This window comes from Amblyomma mixtum, chromosome 6 (genome assembly GCF_055824585.1).
Source record: "Amblyomma mixtum isolate Tamu chromosome 6, ASM5582458v1, whole genome shotgun sequence".
Classification (NCBI taxonomy): Eukaryota; Metazoa; Arthropoda; class Arachnida; order Ixodida; family Ixodidae; genus Amblyomma; species Amblyomma mixtum.
This window is the reverse complement of record NC_143017.1, coordinates 106,121,626-106,144,786: the sequence shown is the minus strand read 5'-3', so window position 1 is coordinate 106,144,786 and position 23,161 is coordinate 106,121,626. Positions and strand designations below refer to the sequence as shown.

At 46.1% G+C, this 23,161-nt stretch overlaps 1 protein-coding gene across 2 annotated transcripts in view; it reads right to left on the bottom strand.

Moving 5' to 3' along the window:
* The window catches only part of LOC149339922 (cytochrome P450 3A24-like), a 36,521-nt gene that overhangs the window by 834 nt on the left and 12,526 nt on the right, over positions 1-23,161 (bottom strand). For both annotated transcript variants that reach the window (XM_089548634.1, XM_089548633.1), the window contains 7 exons: positions 18,505-18,650; positions 13,849-13,964; positions 13,636-13,771; positions 10,635-10,795; positions 8,319-8,410; positions 4,041-4,184; positions 3,777-3,939 (listed from right to left, as the gene is read on the bottom strand). In XM_089548634.1, the coding sequence (XP_089404760.1) occupies positions 3,777-3,939; positions 4,041-4,184; positions 8,319-8,410; positions 10,635-10,795; positions 13,636-13,771; positions 13,849-13,964; positions 18,505-18,650 (958 nt within the window). The remainder of the gene's footprint in view (positions 1-3,776; positions 3,940-4,040; positions 4,185-8,318; positions 8,411-10,634; positions 10,796-13,635; positions 13,772-13,848; positions 13,965-18,504; positions 18,651-23,161) is intronic.

Here is a 23,161-nt window from a genome sequence, read left to right as displayed (position 1 = left end):
ATTATCACCACTATCAGCCTGACTGCAACTACCGCAAGACAAAAGCCTCTCTGATATCTCTCAAACTGACTGCGCTGTGCCAGCTGTCGCCACCTTATCAAGCCCCGCCGCGGTGGCTCAGTGGTTATGGTGCTTGGCTGCTGACCCGAAAGACGCGAGTTCGATCCCGGCCACGGCGGCTGAATTTCGATCGAGGCGAAATTCTAAAGGCTCGTGTACTGTACGATCTCAGTGCTCGTTAGAGAACCCCAGGTGGTCTAAATTTCCGGAGCCCTTCACTACGGCGTCCTTCATAGCCTGAGTCGCTTTGGGACGTTAAATCCTCATAAACCATCTTCTTTGTGTCGACTAGCATGTCGTTAACCACAGTTCGTCTCTGACCCACTCTGCCCTATTTTTGTCGCTTAACGGTGCATGTATAATTTTCCTTTCCATATCACGCAGCGTTGTCCTTAAGTCAAGTTAAACCCTTTTCGTAATCCTCCACATTTCTGCCCCATATGTGAGTCCTGGTAAGATACAGCTGTTATATACTTTTCTCTGGAGAGGTGACTGTAAGCTGCCATTCATGATCCGTGAGAACCTGTGAAATGTGCTGCACTCATTTCTTATTATTCTATAGTCGTCTCACTCTCGTGATCCGTACCTGCGGTCCCCACGTGCCCTAAGTAGACGTATTTTCTTACCACTTCCCACGCCTCGCTGCCAATTCTAAATTGCTGCTCCCTTCTGAGACTGTTAAACATTTTTTTTTTTTCTACACGTTAATTTTAAGACCTACCGTTCTGCTCTCCCTGTCTAACTCATTGATCATGCTTTGCAGCTCCTCTCCTCAGTAACTTATCAAGGCAATGTCTTCACCGAATCGTAGATTACTAAGGTATTCTTCATTAACTCTTATCCCCGACTGTTCCCTATTCAGGCTTGTCAATGCCTCCTGTAAACAGGTGGTGAATATCGTTAGCGAGACTGTGTCTCCCTGCCTGATAACCTTTCTTATTGGAATTTCATTGCTAACCTTATTAAGGACTATGGTGGCTGTGCAGCTGTTATAGATATCTTCCAGTAGTTCTACAAAAAGGCTCATCTACATTTAGCAATGCCGAAAGTTGGACGAGTTGGTGTACGTTCATGATGAAAAATAGCGCAAAGGGAACTCAGGTTTATAAACCTCAGTTGCGAGTAGACGCTTGTCTGCATCATCCTCTCCGTCCTTCGTGTTCTGACCTAATCATCGTTTTCTTGGGCTAATCTATATTTTGATTCTGTACTGCCTTTATGATTACTGAGGTTTCGACTCAAGGTATAGGGTACAGTCTACCTTTTTTCATTCTTTGTGCTAAGCTGATTTGCTTCACAAGTTTCGTACGTTCTTGCTGGGGAAGGAGTCAAATGGTGATTACATACGAAGCATCCCGCGATTCGTGCGTCGATCACTCAGCGACAGATCCAACGAGAGCTATAAAATAAAAGCCTTACGGAGTCGACGCTGATGTGGGAAGCAGAACAATAGGAAATCATGTCACGAGATCAAAGTGCCCCGTGGAACATTGGCGGCCACCAACGCATGCTTGGGTCATGACTCCACGCCATGCCTGCGCCACGTGAACGAGATCACAGGGACATGACGCAAGGTGGCGATGTAAAATGGTAGACGCCCGTACATTGAAAACATCCTTGATCACGTGTTTACCAGCGCCCCTGTGTGCTGGGGGGCCAGTCACTTTCCAGACGTTGTGTAACGTCACGCCTATGCTTTTGGAGCGCTTTATAAGGTGGTCTTTTTCTTTGTATTCGCCGCGTCGCATTTGCGAACCCATCCCTCTTCAGGGTTGTTGCCTTTCAGCGCACGCGAACCTTCGCCACATAAATTTTCTCGAGTTCCTGCTGTTTATGTTTCGTTCGCTACTCAGCGAAGGTGACTGGCAAAGAAGACGCACAGATAGGCAGCAACGTGCCTTCTAGAGAGACAGACTCAGTATAAATCTTAGTAGAAAATTTTGACCAAGTACATTGTCTCACATTGTAGCAAGGTGAGATCTATAAAGAGCTGCCATTACCACACAATTCGCAATAGAGTATCCAATAAGTGTAGCTGTTACATTTGTGACTTATTATATCAACTAGAGTTATAAATCAAACCAACATGTGTGCTAGAGACCGCACAAACAATGGCGTTGTTTAATCTTGCAGATCCCAGCACAGAGAGAGAAAGGCTAGAATTGCTGCAATATAGTTTAGCTAAGAAACTAAAATGTCCATAAAAACAATGTTAGGACCGCTGGAACTGAAACAAGGGTGACAAGAAAGGTAGGTGTATCATGATACATATGGAGCACAGAGCAGTTGTATGACTCTACACATTTGTACTTGTCCACCTGCAAGAAAATAGCAATGTTTACCCCTGAAAGTCAATATGCATCATCTGCGAAAGTCCAGCGCGAAGGGATGTACGTAGTATGACACCGATGGTACAGCCCACGCTGCTTCAGTTTGCCAGTGAGCATCGCTTCTTCCCGTGCCACGTGGTCATCGTGGCACTAGCGCTCAGCGTTGCAAGCGAAAAACGCAAAGCGTGCTACAATGGTCAAGGAGGATCTACCTCGCGATGGCGCAGAAGACTTCGCACTGGCCGCAGGCAGAACAAGGAAACGACGGACCAAGAAAACTCGGCAGCAGCAGGGTATCATTCCTACGAAATGGCAGTGGCAGAGGACCATCCAGCGTACTAGACGAAAACTTCGCAACCGGCACATTTTGAGACCTGCGTTCTACCTTTATACATTTTCGCGGGCGAGCCAGTGCAAACCGCGGGACGGCGGCAATACAAAACTACTGAGTAACTTGCTTCGTAAGCTTATGCCGCTGCGACCGCCAACTGCAAGAAGGCCTCCAAACTCAACGCTGCCAGTTCAACTACAGTCATTAACAGCGTGCGCAGTAAGCATGGTGCACTAAAATTACAAAATTTAGCATATTGTTTTTGATAAAATACTCTGCCTGACTCATAAAATAATGCATTTTAATATTTATTGTTGTTTTGTTGGGGCACGACATTCGAATTCGCAGTTTTGTAATTTCATTATAAAAAAGGTTGTCCCCCCCCCCCTTCCATATGCAGCAGTTGCACGTGGTTCCTGCCTTCGCCACTATTTTAAATTCAGACCCACCTTGTAGAATGTAGCGGCTCCCCATTGTAACCTGTACGCCACCAATCGCACGCAAGCCCAAAAATGTAAACCTCCCCCGCATCGCACGAAATCAGATCGCTACCGTTGCCACTTCCTTTGTTTGCAGTGAAGAAATGGTTTATTGGTTTATTGGGGTTTTACGTCCCAAAGCGACTGAGGCTATGAGGAACGCCGTAGCGAAGGGCTCCGGAAATTTCGACCACCTGGGGTTCTTTAACGTGCACTGACATCGCACAGCACACGGGCCTCTAGAATTTCGCCTTCATCGAAATTCAGCCGCCGAGCCGGTTTCGGACCAGTGTCTTTCGGGTCAGCAGCCGAGCGCCGTAACCACTGAGCCACCGCGGCGGGTCAGTGAAGAGAGGTGGGAAATTTTTATGATTATTCTGCATCGCTTCCACCTTTAGGGGTTCGCGTGTGTAAGTTGGAACTAGGGACAGAATACTGTACAACAGATAATTTTTTTTTGTGGTAGGCTCGAGCTCCCGCCTTCCTATCTCCGTGACTTAATGCCACCATACCCTAAAAAAGTCAGTCCTTCGACAAACAAGAAAAAGGGATGAAGACGGAAGTGGTCGCACTCACCTTCGTCTTTCCAGTGCGCACGAGTTCGACGTTGCGAATCGCGTGAAGCACGCACAGCTTGACGGCTTGCAACGCAAAGCGATAAGCTACGCAGTTGCGCGGCCCGGCACCGAATGGCAGGTACGTGTACGGCTCGATCGAGGCCGCATTCTTCTCGTTGAACCTGCGAGACATTAGCGTCAAGCCTCCGAGCCGACATAAACAAGAAAAGCTCGAGAAGGCGAAAATTTGGTGCAACGTAAATGAAACAGAGCTCATAGTTACCGCTCGGGGTCAAATGTCTGAGGGTCCGGAAAGTACTCAGGGTCGTAGTGCATAGCGTAGACTGGAATTGTAACCAAATCGCTTTTCTTCAGCGTCACGCCGGTGTCGCCAAGGGCATAGTCTCGCACCGGTGTACGCTCAAGTCTGAAAAGAACAAAACGGTGTGGCATGCTCAGAACAGTGACGACGTTGAAGCAAGGTAATAACGGCTTTATTTGAATTCAGGTTTTTTTTTAGTGCGAACGCACTATTAACCTCCTACACCGCAAAATCGTAAGGTGGACGTAAAGCCTCTAAGATAGTCACGTGTCAGTGTAGATGTTGCAACAAAACGACCCAGAAAGCCACATTAAGAAAAGCCGCATAACTGGTTTCCTGGGTCATGGACACCTCAATCACGTTTTAGAGTATGTTGCGGCGGTGATAGATGCGCGCTGCACGCATTTGCGTTGACAATGTTGTGGCACAAACACGGCACTGGAGCAATAGGCCACCGTCGTTCATTGGGTGAATGGCGTAGACGCTGACAACGTTAGAGACTCCGTTGATTTTGAGGAAACGAAAGGCACTTAACTGGATCCCTAGGTCAGTGGACACCTCAATCGCGTTTTGAGGTACGTAGCAACGGTGTCGACCAGCAAAGAAACGCGCTTAGCAATGCTAAGCCTCTAGCCATTCTTCATTGCAAGAGAGAGACTAAAGGTCCGGATATAACCTCAATTTTTCTGAGCCACAAAAAAATTGTTTCCTTCACAAGGTGAACATTTAAATCGTTGGGCAAAGCTTGTAGTGGACACCTCAATCGCGTTTTGAGGTACGTAGCAACGGTGTCCACCAGCGAAGAAACGCGCTTAGCAATGCTAAGCCTCTAGCCATTCTTCTTTGCAAGTGAGAGACTAATGGTCGGGATATAACCTCAATTTTTCTAAGCCACAAAAAAAATTTTCCTTCATAAGGTGAACATTTAAATCGTTGGGCAAAACTTGTTAAGCTTCAATAAAGCCTACGCTCTGATTGCTGATAGCAACACACTGCCTTAAAAGGAAGCTTACCTACGGGACGCCTCATAAATAGAAATAAGTTCACCCCGCCGCGATGGCTCAGTGGTAAGGCACTCGTCTACCGAGCCGGAGTACCCGGGTTCGAACCAGACCGCGGCGGCTGCGTTTCGTTGGAGGCGAAACGCAAGAGGCGCCCGTGTGCTGTGCGATGTCAGTGCACGTTAAAGATCCCCAGGTGGTCGAAATTAATCCGGAGACCTCCACTACGGCACCTCTTTCTTTCTTTCTTCTTTCACTCACACTTTCCTCCCTTCCCTTACGGCACGGTTCAGGTGTCCGCCGTAATATGTGTGACAGGTACTGCGCCATTTCCTTTCGTCAAAAACCACTTTAAAACCAATTCACCAAGAAGTACCTCAACCAACGTGGACAAAAACTGTTTACTGCAAGAAACTTTAATACAGTTGTGCGAATATTCAGAATTTTCGAATAACAAATAGAAAATTACGAGGAACTTTAGCGGCTAAAGTGCTGAAAGGCGAAAGCCTGAGTGCTGCATTCTGCTACGCGATTGTTCACTTCACATTTTGTTGGTGAATTAATGAACTGCCAATTAATGACGCTTAAGCTTCGCCTTTAGGAGTGGAACGCGACAGCGTGTTGTAGCGCTGCCACGGAGTCCATTGAACGCCACCACCCGTTCGGCGCGATGCCTTGCACTTTGAACACAACGCTTTTTAAGGAAAGGAAATGGCGCAGTAATTCTCTGTCGTCTCGGTGGACACCTGAGCCGCACTGTACAGGAAGGGAGGAAGTGGAGTGAAAGAAGAAAGAGGGGCCGTAATGAAGAAAATGAAAATTGTATTTGAGGAAAGGAAATTACGCATTAACTGCCTCGCATATCTCAGTAGACACTAGTCGAAAATTGTATTTGACGAAAGAAAGTTGCGCAGTAACTGTCTCACATATTTCGGTGGACACCCGTCAAAATTCGCGCGTGGTGACATCACGGCAATTTGGACCAATCTGAAACGCGGACAAATACGCCTTGCTCGTCAGTAAATTGGTTTTTGAGGAAAGGAAATGTATCTGTCTCGCATATCTCGGTCCACACCTGAACCTCGTCGTAACGGGAAGGGAGGAAGATGGGAGTGAACGAAGACACCGTGTTCATTAGACGCACCTTTGTTCATTCCAAACCATCGAGCTGGCATGGCGAAGTGGTAGCGTGCTCGACTCGCACACCGGAGACCGGGGTTCGATTCCCAAGCTCGGCCAATTTCTTACTCGGTTTTATTTATTTATCTGGTCTGACTAGAAAGGTTAATTGGACTAATTGGTTAAGTAAGCAATTAACTAAACTCAAACTTACTTGGAGCATCACTATACGATCCCTTTAATTGGTTGCATGGTTAGTACCCTAAGTACAATTGGCCCCGTTTGAAATTCGCGCACTGTGACGTTACGACCGTTTCGACCAACTGAAAAGCGTGACATTTTCTGTCGACAGCTCCTGCTTACAACGATGAGGCATTAAAGGCTTCCGCCTTAATATCCTTCTATTCGTTTTACTGCGCGAATCAAATTGTGCACGCTCACAATTGTTTTAAACGAATATGGTCTCAAGTACTGAATAGTTTTCGAACCATTGGCGCAATTAAAGTTCGAATAAAACACTGCAGACTTCTTCGATGCCTGTTTAAAAAACAGGGTACACTCTGAAGCCGAAAAGCATGCTGCCTCGAACTATTTGCGCGAGATGAAGGGTTCAGCTAAGCGACGCGGTTCATTCATATTTCGGCGCTCATAATGGTCCTACATGGCCCCATTAATGGGTCGAGCGTCAATGCTAAGGAAGGTTTAGCGATCCGTGCTATGCCTCCTCTCGGAGGCTAACGTTCGTACGTAGCTCTCGCCCCTAATATTTACGGATATCTGCCGCTATAGTTTGTTCGCTGTCGTCATCGGTAATAAATAGTATTTTTTGTGTAGATATGACATAACTGTTATAGAGTTAATATACTGGCGTAGCGTTCCGTACTCCCTAGTGGAGCTCAGTCCTAAGTCTTTTGACAGCTTCAGCAATAACTCCAGGAGTTATTCCACTGCACCGTATCCCCACCGCTAGCGCTTCGCTGTATTGAAAATAAAAATTAACATTGGTTTCCGGTAAAGTAAATGGGGCTGTAATTATCTGGCATATCTCGGTGGACACCTGAACCGCGCAGTAAGGGAAGGAATAAAGGGGGTACTGCAATAAGAGAGAAAGAAAGAGGTGCCGTGGTTCAGGTCGGCGGAATAATTTCGACCACCTGGGGATCTTTAACGTGCACTGACATCGAACAGCACACGCTGTATTGCGTGATTATTCGTTTTTTCGAATATCCTCTTAAGTCTGGAGTATTTATTCTTCAAAATATTCCATTCGTATTCCATTCGCTTCTATCACTATTCGACTGGTACACCATTCGATTTTTTACTACATTATTCGCATGCAGCAAAGCTATCCTATTCGTATTCAACTGTTTTTAGAAAGCACCATGTACATCCCTAAACTTTAAGCCTATTGCTCGCCGAAGCTAAACGTTACATCTCAGGTAGTAATTAGCCTAGTTCGAACATATTTCCGAAGCATCCAACATACCAAAATATTAATTCTGAACAAAACCATTTTTGAGTGGGAAACAATTTACGAACACAATTTTTTTCACATAATGTAGTATTACAGTATAAAAATCAATATATTCGCCGCCCACCCGCGGTAGTCATCAATTTTTTTTTTTGCTATTAGCGTTCTTGCTACCCTCAAAAGCGTTCCCTATTGGTTTCCTACGGCAGCCTTAACTGCTCAAAACGATCGATGGAAACAAGTTAAAAGAAAGATACTTACACATGAGATAAATCAACCATCACCTTCAATATCCTCATAGTAGTGTCTTATAATTTTTCAATATTCAATTTTTTTCCGAGAATGTTGGACATGCGTCATTTTTACAAACATGTAATTCCGAGCTTAATGACGGCAAGTAACGCATTCGTATAAAAACCGGTTTCTACACCATTAAAGATACACACAATTCTCTCCTACATTCGGAATAATTTTACCAATATTTCATGAATTGCATTCTTCAAAAACACGGAAAACAGCGCAATGATTCTTCGTAATGTGTAATTGATGGTATCGTAATTATATGTTACTCATTAAAATGATTATGAACGTTAAACATAACCGCTCAGTAGTAACCGCAAAGCATACATATTTGCATAGCGTCGATACCTGGGCACAGGCGGGTACATGCGAAGAGACTCGCAAACAACGCAGTGCAGATACTTGAGCTTCGTGACAGCTTCTAGGTTGGGCCGATCGCCCTGAAAAGAAAGAAATTAAAAAAGAATGAAAACACAGAACATAATTTTCACTTTTTATGTTTTCTGTGCTCGCAGAAGTTTTCCTAGCTCGGTTAGCGTGATGCCCTTAGGAGATATCACGAAGTAAGATAAGCGAATCTGAATGGCGAATCTGAGCGGCAGGAGTGGCGAATCTGCTGGTGCTGGTCGCCACAGCACGGCAGCCTATAGATCGGGGGAGTGGCGTGCTCGATCGAGGCGGTTGTGGCCAGAGCGAATTGGTTTGCGGCAGCGTCGACAGGTGCAGCATTTCTGCGGCTATTTTTTCAAGGACGATAGCGGAAGGAGAAACGCGTGCTTAAAGCAGCATTGTTGTGAAAAGGTGGACGGGCGCATGGAGTACAGTGCAACACGGGGCGCTAGACGCGCGCTAGGCGTTACTGTAGCAAAGTTGTTCCTGCGAATGCACTGCGAGGCGCCAGAGTCGGCGGTCCTATCATATCCCGTGGCATATATCACACAGTCGCCACGAGTGCCTATCCCGTGATGCAAGCATTCAGCGTCATGTGCTCGCAGAAGTCTGAGCAGAGCGACAGTGATAGGGAAGTGAATCTTTAACAGTGGTCTTACGGTGGGGTCACGATGCTTTACTTTCTGTTTATTTTTGTGCCTGAACGCTTCTAATGAAGGAAAAAGGTTTGTAAATAACGACGAGGTCGCCTGTTACCATGAAATGCCGTGGCATTATTTGGCAATTGCATTCTACCACAGCCGTTGCATTACACCCGGGAAGAGTTTTGCAACCGGTCTCCACTTGCTTGCTGGCGTCACTTCACCGAGTGAGCCGAAAATATGGAGGTGTCTGTCTGAAAACACGAGCTTGCCGCGATAATTCTGCTAAACGTGATGGAAGCAATGCTAATATTACAGACATTCAGGCTAATTGAATCACTTTATGAATTTTTTTCAGTTAACTCTGAGTTTAACGGTCCCGTTAAATACCTGCAATAATGGCTTTCGAGTACTACCCTTCGTTTAGGTTTTAGAAACTGTAAAAGCCTTGCTTTCTGCAATCGGAGTAAGGCCCTGAAATGTACCTTGTTTACAGAAGACGGTACAACTGCAGAACCGAAAGGCGAACGCTGATTATGCTCATGGGTTCACTACTGTAGGGGTCAAGCACACAGAAAATCATGAGCGATCTGAAGAGGCAAAGACAAACTAAAAATCAACACTTCAGAGGTATATGTGAAACAAGTTTCACTAACTCTACTGACGAGGAGCAACTTTATCTCACAGCTGCTTTTTCTATGTGGCCTTCGTGCACGTTTAATATGGCCCCATGAGTCTAATGAGACGCGAAACCAGACAGCTAACCCCTTTTGAGTGTCTGTTCAGCATTTTTCCCGCGTTCTTGTGAGTGTGTGTTCTAGGATGATTTCTTGATAAATGCCTTTTGTACAGAGAAGGCAATGTTCTCAGGCCATGGTCTGCTTTAGAAACATCTAGCTGGCCATTTACAACACTCCCAAAGCTCAATATGCTTCTACGCGATAGAAGAACCATTACCGTCACCTCTAAAAGCCTTAGCCCATTTATATTGTTCTTAGGTGCCCCACTATAATGCTTATAAGTAGATCCTGCTGCCTGGGAATTTTTGAGCAGCCCTGTACATTCATTGTTTCACGGTGATAAATATTACGCAAAAAAAAAAAGAAAAAGGCCGCCACAGCTCAGTTCATAAAACATCCCTGAAGACATGCGGCGGTCGTCGGCATAGTTTTCCACGGTTCTGTCTTGTCTTTCTCTTCTCAATTTCTCAGTTCCTTTCTGCCTGCAAAATAATAGTGTTGCGAAAAAATTTCCGATGTTTTCCTTTGATTTCAAAGACCATTCTCCTCCTTTGTTTCCATTTGTCGTTTTTTGTTCTTTGGTTTAGTTCACACAGAAAAAAAATCACTTCGAATATCTCAGGTCTATTTTCCAGCATTTTTCTTTGTCGACTTTCTGAGTTTCGCGAGGTTGTGCAGTCGATGCTACATGCAGCGATTGCTGGAGCTCGCTGTTGTGCACCAACACGCGAGGCAGCGTGTTCGGACGCGCGACATTATGAGACCCTTATTTCACTGCACCCCATAAATGGTCGCATGCATTTGGCTACTACGCCTGTTAGGTACACGCTATGGGTTCGAGAGTGAGAATGCGCAAAACCAGCAACGTAATCGAGATCTGTAGCCATACAAACGTGGCTCGCAAAGCATTCGTCCACTTCTTTCCTCAGCTTTTCCTGTGTGTCAGGATGAATGGCTAGCAGATATAAGGTGCACGCAACAGCTCTTGCTGTAGTTTTCTGGCCTGCGATGAAAAATAGTAGGCACTGCGCCATGGCTTGGTCTTCAGTCAACTCTGCAAGACAAGTTAGTGTTGTTAACATTATTCCGACAATAATGTGACTATAACCACTGAACAAAGAAAATGCAAGCGCGAAGGATTTCACAGCAGACAGGGACCACTCTGGCGTCTTCCGAGGTTGCATCGTATTGTGTATTGTGCACATGCATGTTGGGATAAGTCATCTCATTTGCTGTACAATGTCGAAACATTGGACAATGCAATAATAATTCACGTTGAACAAAAATTTTTCAGGGAACTAAACCACCCACGTAATAGCATTCAGTGTCTGTAAATCAATCAGCCCAAAGTTAACGCAGTCACGTCAGGAATTTCTAGAGGAAAATAGACGTTTAAGTGCATCGTTACTTAAGTGTTCCGTGATGCACCTAAAAAATTTGATGCCTCGGACCTTTGATGCCACCACTGACTCCATACCGCGAAGATTTTATTTTATGCGAAATTATCACCAGTGTGAATTGCTTGACTTGGCTTGATGTAATCGTTTAATTAAGCAGATGTAACAAGTTCAGATATACCACTCTAAGTAACCAAACGCATTTTGCACCGTATGACGTGGCCTGGCGAATGAAAAACGAAAGCTGTATGGGCCACCTCCCCGTATATAGTCCACGTATGGAAGTCGGAACCACGCGCTAACTGGTCTGCAAAAGAATTAGTACAGTTAGTTTTTAAGAAAAACGTATATCGGCATCCGAACTGCAACCAACTTATGCAAATATTAGGAAAAATTATTTCCTTTAACAGTGTCGAAATATTTACTGTTCAAATTTTTCACGTGAGTGCAAAGAAAAGCGAAAGATCGAGCGAATTCCCGCATTTCTTGCTTTGCTCTGGGAACCCTGTCAACGTGTTGTAGCACAAGAAGTGCTCAACCGCCCGCTATGTACACGTCAATAGGGCACATACATCCATATGTGCCATGTGCCCTGCAAGGCACCAATTCGTCGGTTCTATTATATTTTGAAGGAGACGGCATGCGAACACACTCATGTTCTACACTTTCGGTGCAAATCAAAGACCCTTGGCGGTCGAAGATATCCCGGAGACACCCCAGGCGCATGTCTCCTATTCCATGGTGTGTTTTGATCGTCATCATCGTCGTCATCATCAGCGTGACTTTGCCTGGTACAAGACAAAGGCCTCTCCACATCTTTCCAGTTAACAACGCCTGTGCCAGCTGCAACCACCTCATCCCCCCAACGTTCTTAGCCTTATCTGTCCACCTGTTGTTTTTGACGCCCCCTGCTAAGCTTGCCTTTTCTTGGAATCCAGTCCGTTACCTTTAACAACCATCTGTTCTCTTGATTTCCCGTTGAATGCCCAAACCCACTGCTTCTTCTTAATTTCGACTACAGGATGACATTAACACCAATTCGGACCCTCACCAACTCCGCCCTCTTCCTCTCCCTTAACGTTACATATATCATTTTCCTTTCCATATCTTGCTGCGTTGTCCTTAACTCAAGTTGAACCCTTTTCGTTAGCCTCCACGTTTCGGTCCCATGTGTGAGTACAGGTAAGATACAGCTGTTATATACTTTTCTCTGGAGAGGTAACTGTCAACTGCCACTCATGACCTGTGAGAACCTGCCATATGCGCTGCACACAATTCTTATTCTTCTTTAGTTACTTCACTCCCGTGATCCAGATCTGCTGTCCCCACCTGCCCTACGTAGACGTGTTCTCTTACTACTTCCCACGCCTTGCTATCAGTTGTAAACTACTGCTCCTTTCTGAGACTGTTAAACATTTCTTTGGTTTTCTGCATGTTAATTTTAATACCTACCATTCTAATCTGCCTGTCTAACTCACTGATCATGCTTTGCAGCTCATCTCCTGAATGTAGGTTACTGATCATGCTTTGCATTTCATCCCCTGGGTGACCTAGCAAAGCAATGTTTTGAGCGAATCGCAGGTTACTAAGGTATTCTTCATTAATTCTTATCTGCAACTGTTCCAAATCCAGGTCGCCTAAAACCAAACCTTTACGACTTAATTTGATACATCAGAGAAGTTTAATACAGAACTGACTGGGAACCAAACTACCGCCCCCTTCTGATTGCCTGCTCAGTCCTGTCTACGTCCCTGTGCATGCGTTAATATGTTCTCGGCTGATTTCTTGGTAAATGGCTCTTGTAGATACATTATTTCACTGCAATAAATATTATACTCAAAAAAAGAAAACAGCTGTTATAGCTCAGCTCCTTCATCACATGTAAACATGCAGTGTATTAATAGCACTGGGAAGATCGTGTATCCCTGCCTGACACCCTTATTGAAATCTTACTGCTGTCTTTGTGTAGGACTGTGGTGGCTGTGCATTTGTTAGAGATATCTTCCGCACTTTTACATATGGTTCTTCTAAACCCCCATTCCGTTTTGCCTACATGATTGCTGATGTTCCGATTGAGTCAAATGCTTTCTCGGAATTAATGAATGCTATATACAGGGCTTGGTTATATTATGCGCATTTTTCAATCACTTGATTAATATTGGAAATATGGTCTATTTCCGAGTAGCCTTTACGAAAGCCTGCCTGGTCATTTGGGTGATTGAAGTTTAAATTGGTCCTGATTTTATTAGCGATTACCTTAGTAAATACCTTGCCATTTTTTTTTTTAGTCTGCAATAATCTATGTACGAACTACTTTACGAAGGCTGTAGACGGGAACTCCTTACTCCACGCTCAAGAATTGATTGGTTTATTTTCCTAGCAATCGCTAGACTGTATAACGCCAAGTTAGGTATGCTCCTGACTTGTCTTTTTGACGGAGCCCGAGAAAGTGGTGATATAGACGAGTAATAAACGCACAAAGAAAAAGTTGCCTTACGCTTATTCATTCGTGACGCTGTCTTCACATGCGAACCAAGGTTAAAGAGTTGGCAGTCTCTTGTAAGGAAACTTTCTGGTGCATCGGCATTTTCTTCCTTGCCACTCAATAACAGATGGAAAAAATTTGCATCACGCTGTGAAAGAAAAAAAAAGTAACGCGTAAGGCAGGTAGAAAAAAGCAAGCCGAACAGGTCCGCTGACCAATACTTACCTGCTGATTGTCCACTTCGCTGTTAATGATGTTCTGGCATATGGTCCTGAAATACTGCAGCACGCTAGGTTTCAGTGGTCGAAGGCCAATGGCTCTTGCTAACGCTGGAAATAGAACTGCAAGAGGGAGAAAAGAGCGGGTCAAACGTCACCCAAGCACCTCGGCTTTCTTTCATCAGCAAACCAAACGAGAGGTTATCAGCCCGGGAAGTCAAGTTATTCAGTACAGCTTACGAGTGCTAATTGCCTGCAGCGGCCGCATACCTAACGCGACCGCTCACACTTGCAGTTTAGACTGACGCCAGGGTCAAGGAGCTTTGGCAGCTGGGTCCGACAGCATGCTTCTCGGAGTACTTGCGTCGGCTGGCAGTAACGGCTGCCCCTGTTCATTCTGTCCGCTGTCGCGTCAGGGACCGCTTATCGAGGAGCGTGGGCACTCGTGAAGGGACCATTTCGCCAAAACCTGAAGACGTTCGAACTGTATGAGCCAGGCTTGCTCATATCGTGCTGCCATGATAACAAGACAGCAAACCGCGTCCATTGGCGACAGCGGCTAAAGAAAGGCGAAAAAACATCCCCATCACACACGTGCACACTGTGCGCCGAAGGGCAGAAGATGGAAGCGCAACCAAAACTAATAGGGCATCTGATATGGCAACGTAGAGTGCCCAGGCAGCAGTGCTCCACTGCGCGCCTAAAACAGCCACCGTCAGCCGCTTGGGTCGCGATTAACATAAAACCCCACTCTGAACGATTAGAGGCGCACGTTTGGCTCATAGATAACATTGCTCCCTAAGCGCCCTCGGCTTGGCCTAATAGCGCTCCCCGTGAGGCATAGAGAGCGCGAAAGCTCATGTCTATTAGAGCAGGAAGGTGACGTAAAAAGGCACTCTGGGCATTGCCAGGAATTCGGGAGAGCGGCCAGCCAGTGCCGCTAAGCCAAGCTCCCTATCACGTTTTGTTCTCGGTCATTCTTCCTTTCTTATACACCGGATGATGTGAACACGCTATTTTGGGTGTTCAAAACCATGCGGCTCGTGGTGGCAGCCAAGCAAACTAGAACCGCTTGTCCCGAATTCGGGGTAATTTCCGCCTAAAAATTCTTGCCCCTCTCTCAACACTGCGAGTTAGGGCGCTGCGATCTGCACCGCACACTTTACCGGCGGTAGCGAACTGCCAGCTGCCGTAAACACAAAGGCACGGTCTGTGATGTTGCCCTCTGTCCATGCTACACGCTGAAGCAGTCGCGTTAAGTTAGGAATTGGTTTTAAGCTCAGAAATACAGCACGGGAAACGGAGTTCAGAGGACCGACTACTTTCTCTTATACAGCAGCTGTTTTTATCAACAAAATGAAAGAAAATAAATCATACTAGTACGCATCAAATCAACTTCGATCCAATTATCCCACGAGGTGAACTGCGCAATTCCAGATCTACTGCTGCCCAACGTATTTTGAATTCTTTTTTGACTGCAAAAAATGAGGGATTCAGTCTCATCAGCTTCAATTACTTCCCTTCGTATAGTTGCGTCTTGCACCTGCGCAACACTGCGGCTTTTACAAATGCGGGAGTGCAATTGCTGCATGTTCGAATGTGATCAGTCATTTTGTGGCCCGATTTGTTTTCAACATCTGCGTTCTCCCTTAGCCTCCCATTAAGACACCTCCCAGTCTGGCCAATATACAACGAGTGCTTTCTGTTCTTCGGCTATATGTTCCCTGCGACCGCACGTTGGGGAGCTTCCGATGTCCAAAAGAGACCCAGCGGGTCCTCAGCCTCGTACGAAGTTCGCCACCGAACAGCGAAAATCCGCGGTTGAACTCTCGGAGATGGTAAGGCAAGTCTCACGACGTTCAGGGGCTCAAGCCGAAAGGTGTGTGTTTCGGAAGGCGTTGACTTCCTCCTACTGCACAGGTCTTCAACTGGGGCTCTACTTATTTAAAAGAGTGTTCGTTGCCTGAAATATAATTCCTTCAACATTGTACCGGCCGGTAGAGAGGGCGGCCTCTGCGTCATGGAAAAAGACGATATACCTGCAGAAGGCTTCAAAAGCGATTTCGACAAATTTCAAAAAATGCAGAAAAAAAACTCTCGTTGCAGAGAGTTAGGAAAAAAGTGAAATTTATTGAGCAGTTAAAATTAGGTAGGCTTCTCCACTCTGGTAACAAAGCATAAAAGTTATCCTTGAAAACATTTTTTTACCGCGAAGACGCAAAAGAATGCCTGCCCATTCAGAGTGGTTGGTTCGGAACGGGGTTCCTGGCAGCACGCGTTAGCTAGGTTCGTAGGGGAAAAGTTACGGGTTTTGAGATTGAGGATCCTTTTAGGGTAAGAAATTCTGATGAAATAATAGACTTTCTGAAATGCAATAGCAATTAAGAAATACTAGCTCTGTCTGTAGATTAAAAACCTATATTAATACATACCCCACGAATGTCTTCTGATGAGTGACCGTGACTGAGTTGACAGGCATGACACTATAATCTTCCAAAATAATTGTGACTTACTGGTTGATAACTTCCTCAAGCTACTAGCAATATATGTACCTGATGTCGACGTATGCTCAGTGGAATGACGGGACAGTCAATCAAAAGCAAGGATCCTTGCATTGGCTCTTGCCTACTACCATGTCTAAGTGACATCTTTTATGCGAAGCATACTACTTTAGCTACCACTTCAGCCCTTCACCGTGGTTATGCGCCTCCAAATCACGTGATACATGACGTCACACCACGTGACACGATGACGTCACAACAGTGGAGAAAGGGGGCCCACCTCGCGCCGTCGCTGTGGTTGTGCGCCTCCAAATTACGCGACACGATGATGCTTCGCATTCTCCAGGCTTAACCAAGTTAAGCCTCAGCCATTTTTTTATCAACACGTGACAAAATGCTGCATGACTGCTTTCGCGACACCAACGTTTTAAATACCTTTCGATTTGTTGATGATTTTAGAGGTTTTGTTCACTGTGACAATGATTGTTTTTCTTAAAGTGTGAGCAAGCATCTAACTACTTTTCCAGAGTGTCTAGCACTATCAGAGGTGACGCACGAGTTACAGGAAGACAATTTCAGCAGGTTTTTACATCTAGGGCTAAAAACTCGTAGGCACGTCTGTTTGGGCCTTCGAACCAAGAGGCAACAAGCCCTGGCTCCCTTACCGTTCGGCACACTCAGAACCGGTAAAGATAGGCATTGTGAAGTCGGGCCTGTCGAGCGCTCTGAACAAGTCCTGCCTGCATTTGGTAGAACACAGCTACCACTGCCAGGTGCAGCGCCTTTCAAGCTCAGGTTACCAGCCTTCCCTGTTGGCATCTCCTGCTGAAAACCTGCTGAATAAACCATGTAGCAGGCCCGATAAAATGGACCGAAAGAAAGTGGCCGTTATCCCGTGCCTTCACGGGATTTCTTTAAGAAAATCGGTGTGAGGGCTGGCGTCAGAGTGGTTTGTTCCGCACCAGAAAACCTCCAGAATATGCAGGAGAGTGAATACGAAAGACACGACCGTCACTTGCTCAAAGCGTCAACAACAGCGCTTCGTGCGGTGCTCCAAGAGCGGCGTATATTCCATACCACTGGCCTGCGGTAAGCGGTATATTGGCCAGACTCGGAAGTGTCTTAATGGGCGGCTAATGGAGCACGCAGAAGACGTTGAAAACAAATCGGGCAGCAAAATGACTGATGACATTCGAACATGCAGCCATTGCACTCCCGCGCTTGGAAACGCTGCAGTGTTGTGAAGGTGCGAGACGCAACTACACGTAGGGAAATAATTGAAGCTGAAGAGATTGCAAAATGTGGTGTGTCAGCAATCTCTGAAGTTTGCTCTCAAAAAAGGAATTCAAATATTTTGCGCAGCAGCAGAAGTGCAGTGAGGCAGTTCACACCGTGGATAGATTGGATCTAAGTTGATTTGATAAGTCCATGTGTTTCTTTTCTTTGATTTTGTTGATAAGACGAGCTGTTGTCGAGAAGTGTGTAGTCTGTAAATAAGAATCTGAATTGCTAGTTAACCCTCTGTCCTGTCAAGTTCGTTTCTTCCTGTGCTGTCTTTCTCAACTTAAAACCAATTCCAGTAATGCACCACCTAGCTTGCAAAAACGTCCTCTTGCGTTAAGGTTTGGAGCAGCAGTACGTCCAAAGACCATCGTGGAACAACCTCACAGTTCTTGCTATTATCTTCAGATACTTCAATAAACGAATTCATGAGCAAGTGCCACTCCCACTTCTGCGTCATTTTTACAGAGTAACGTAGGTCCTAATTATATTGCTAATTTTCAGCAATTATACTCATTTTCTGAGTTATATCTCTATTTGTGGCAATTTCCTCTTATCTGTTTCGTTTGTCAAAATAGTTTCGTGCGCCTGTATACGTAATGCAAGAAACCACGCTCTTCCATTTCAGTCGAGCAGATATATACTCTGTTCAAATGAGGCGAGGAAGGTTTACAGGTCTGCGAAGATGTATTCGTAGGGCAAGCATAATCTAAGAAGTTAGGCAGTAACAGCGCACAAGCCTTCTCCGAAGATGCAGCATATCGGAAATGCAAGCTCAATGCGCTGGTAATGACGTATCGTCTTCAGTCGCACAGGCGAGAAATGAACAAAAAAAATGGTTCATAATGGCTAAATCTGCCCCAAGCAAAGATGGAACTCACAACACACTAATACACGCAGTGTCAGGCGTCCAGATGGGCCCTGCCTTGATTGGATTATGAACTCGCTGGTCTTGTCCGAGTGAGAGTCCAGTTTGGTGGCGAAGGCGCACCTTGCAGTAAGGTCCAGGGCATAGTCGCCAAAAAACCTGAAATGTAAAGGTTACATATGATTGGCACATTAAATTCCAAGACCGATTATCGCACTCTCGAATTTATGTGAACAGCCTCCCGTCAGCACATGATTTGACGGCTTTCTTTACAGATTTCTTCCTAGAAGTTTCCTCAGGACTCTTTCATCGACGGCATTATTGTTAATTAATTTCATGGTTCTGATAAGACGTAATATTAAATTAAGGACAATAAATGTTTAGCGATCGAGATAGAGCGCTATTCATCGCAAAGTTCTTCATACATCGCAAAGTTCTTCATACAAAGTACTTCATACATTTTATCATAACACAAGATCACGGCACGCTCTATTAACCGCCCCACTACGAACGTCCTCCCGGCTTAGTCACGGTAACCCGATAGCACGCATCAGTGGCCACACGTCTGCTTACAACAACTCATTTTTCCCCAACGCAATAGCACTATGGAATTCACTGCCTAACGACATCGCTGCATGCACTGATCACAAAACATTCCGCGAGAAAATAAAAATTCACCTCACATAAATCTTGATCACTTCTGCGCTCTTTGTAGCGAGTATTGCTTGACATATCTTTAATAAATGATGTATCACCTGCTGGGAAACCCTGATATGACTACAACCCCTTTTATGTTTGTTTGTATGTTTGTTCTTTTTATTGTTATGCATGTTCCCATCATCGCCGTTGTAAACCAATATGCCCCCCTTATGTAATGTCTTCGGGCCTTTAAGGGATCAATAAATGAAATGAAATGAAATGAAATGAAAGTGCGCATCAGAACCAAGCCCACTCAAGCACATCGCACTCGAATTTCGTGTCATATCATCTCTGGCCATATCTGGTCATCATCACCTCGGAAGTAAGGCGTTCACTGCGGGGGCAGGCATTTGACACCAAAGATGCAGCCGTTCGGCAATAAGTTCCTCTCCTTACAAACATGGCATGATGCTGCCATATTGATTACGAAAATAAGGGCAATCGAAAACTCACAATTTGCCTCCAGAGTCGTGAACTTGACATACTATGCAGCGACGCATATGGATATCTACGGTACAATGCAAAGAGGGACCTTCGCTTTCGGGTCAAGTCCGGTTTCTACTCACTCTGGCGCCCCAAGCTGATTTCTAATAAATCGGATTAGAGCCAATCTATAGAAAAATATGCCGTCATTAAGATGTGATCTCCCACAGCATAACGCTGAGCCCATCACATAAAAACTATTTTGCTCCATGTGCTTATTCTAGAACGACCGTTTTCGGTTAGGTGATCGGTATGTTAAGCCTTTTTTTTTACGTCGTAACTGACATCAAAGTTTTTGACGTCAGTTAGCTATGGAAAATATTTAAAACTACATCTCACAAGGGGCAGCCAGAACATAAGCAAAGACGGGACATCTTATTGCTATCATTTCATCAAGCGCTACCTTTATTAACGACATTCTTTTCTAAGTCTATCGAGTGCTTTCAATGGCCGCTCTGATATTAAATGTTTTCGGAATGTATAAATGGAGACACAGCTAGAAAAGACGCATAAGTGCTGTACTTGGTGATAGTAATATATGCGACGAAAAATGTGTAATGACAAAAACGAGAGATGTCTACAACGGACAGCACTTCGTAGGTGCAGACTTCTATTTTTGGACTGTTTATGAAAGTATTGAGCACAAATACACAATTATGTGTCCTGAACCGCAATGGGCTTTTGAAGTCACTTCTTTTGAATGAAAGAAAAAATCTGGATGGACACTTAAGCGCCGCCCTAAAGATGTGACGCAGTAGAGTTCATGGGCTAATGTCCGCATAGGCGGAGTTGGCCATACTCTACTTTACATGAACCAAGAATAGGTTGGGGCAACCGAAAGGGAAATAAAAAAAATTGCTGAGGCTCAGCTTGGCTAAGCCTGGGGAATGCGAAGCATATTAGTGGCTAGGCTTGGTAATACATGGCTTTCCTTGGTTGAATACTTGGTCATTTTAATACAACCACTAGAAGCCTTCGTCGTGGGGGAAGACAACGGCTTGGCTACAGCGGAACGCCGACTAACCCCGAGACGCGCGTTGGGTGAGCGCCTGGATTGCCACGGAAGCCGCGTCTGCCTGCCCGGTGGAGCGAGCGTTTCACCTACACCGAGTGTGAACGCGCGTTCGAAATGCGCGGGAATGCGCGGGTGTGACGGCTAGGGGTCCCACGGCGACGGCGCGAGGTGGAGGCCGGCTCTCTCATCCGATGTCACGTGGTGTGACGTCGCGGTGTCACGTGGCGTGACGGCTAGGGGTCCCACGGCGACGGCGCGAGGTGGAGGCCTGCTCTCTCATCCGATGTCACGTGGTGTGACGTCACGGTGTCACGTGGTGTGACGTCATGGTGTCACGTGGTGTCACGGCTAGGGGTCCCACGGCGACGGCGTGAGTGGTAGCTCTAGCAATATGCTTCGCATAAAAGCACATAAATGCCACGATACACTTCGTTGTCATACGTGATCTCTTAGGGGCTTCGCGCATCGAAGCAAAGCCGCGCAGGCGCACAGGGGCCCGGGGGAGAAGCGCTGCGTTCAAAGGGCAAGGCATCGCGCCGAACGGGTGGTGGCGTTCCTCCCTTCCTTTACGGTGCGGTTCGGGTGTCCACCGAGATGGCAGAGAATTACTGCGCCATTTCCTTTCTTCAAGAAACCTTGGGTTCAAATGGCAAGGCATCGCGCTGAACGGGTGGTGGCGTTCCTCTCTTCCTGTACGGTGCGGTTCGGGTGTCCTCCGAGATGACATTAGGCCCGTAAACATTTCATGCTTACTGTACTCTCGGTTACGGGAGAGGCAGAGATTTTTGTCCTGATCGTTTGGAAGTCAATAAACTTCTCTTTATAGTATGAGACACAAGGACATTCAAGTGGTTGTATTCGAAACAACGCTCTTCCAGCCGGTGCTCTCGTTCTTCGGAGGATTCGATGGCGCGCCTTTGTCGTCTATAGCATTCCGACGCTCCAAACGAGTCGACATACTACTACACTCACTACCGTCCACACTGATTGAAGCACAGTTTAACTCTTGCACCAGAGTCGATACACCACTGTCCGCACTGGTTGAAACACAGTTCGACGGCGCGAGGTGGAGGCCGGCTCTCTCATCCGATGTCACGTGATGTGACGTCACGGTGTCACGTGGTGCGACGTCACGGTGTCACGTGGTGTGACGTCACGGTGTCACGTGGGGGTCCCACGGCGACGGCGTGAGTGGTAGCTCTAGCAATATGCTTCGCATAAAATAATATGTCCCTGCCTGCACCACATACGTACAACAGGCTTACTTTACATGAACAGACAGCTGGGAGTCCTAACCCGCCACGGTGGCTCAGTGGTAATGGTACTCGGCTGCTGACCCGAAATACGCGGGTTCGATCCCGGCCGCGGTGGTTGAATTTCCGTGGAGGCGAAATCCTTGAGGCCCGTGTACTGTGCGGTGTCAGTGCACGTTAAAGAACCACAGGTGGTCAAAATTTCCGGACCCCTTCACTACGGCGTCTCTCATAGCCTGAGTCGCTTTGGGACGTTAAACCCCATGAACCAAACCAACCAAAGCTGGGAGTCCTAATACGACTTCTGGCATAGTGGTGCAGCGGTTAAGCGATGCGCCGCGACCACCGGTTGGAATTGTCACACAGAAGTCCCTCTTCCGATGCAAACTTTCATTTTTTTTTTTCATTTCATTTCATTTATTTACCTTAAAGGCTCCTTTCGGGGTATTACATAAGGGTCGGGGTAATTAAAAAATTGTTACATTTTTTTCACGATGACTCATGAAGTTCAGTGTTCGCATTGAAGAGTGATGGGCAGGTGATGGCAGCAACGGAGTGGGGGAGGCCGCTCCAGTCTGACGCGGCTCCTGTTCTGCAGAAAATCCGGCCTCGTCGTCGGTGACAGCGTTGTGAGCGAAAAAGCAGGCTGCGCGATCTGCCACCCAGCTTCAGTGCCCTTTTGATGCCATCACAACCTGCCCAGATAACTGAAAGACGTCCTGAGTATGATTTAGAGATGCACACGTCACGATGCTCAGGTGTTTTCGGGTTGTCGTGGACATAATCAGTATTACTTCAAGATTTGTATGAAGAGCTTTTTTTTTATTAGAGTGCTGTATTTAAAGCTAATATAAAAAAGGTTGATTGGTTTATGGGGTTTAAGGTCCCAAAGCGACTCAGGCTAAGAGAGGCGCCGTAGTGAAGGGCTCCGGAAATTCTCAGCAGTACACGGGTCTCTAGCATTTCGCCTCGAACTATATGCGGCCGCTGCGCCCGGGATCGAACCCGCGCCTTTAGGGTCAGCAGCCGAAAACCTTAACAACTTACCGATCCCCCGCGTCAGCTCATCTCAGTTGTCTGACAATATTGTCCTGCGATAGGACGACTGTACGACATTTGAGGCATCTAAAAGGCTATGGCTAATAAGATACCGGCTAAAACATGCTTCCACTAAAACAAAGCTTGTGGCGTACACTTCCCTAGTGCGTCCACTACTCGAA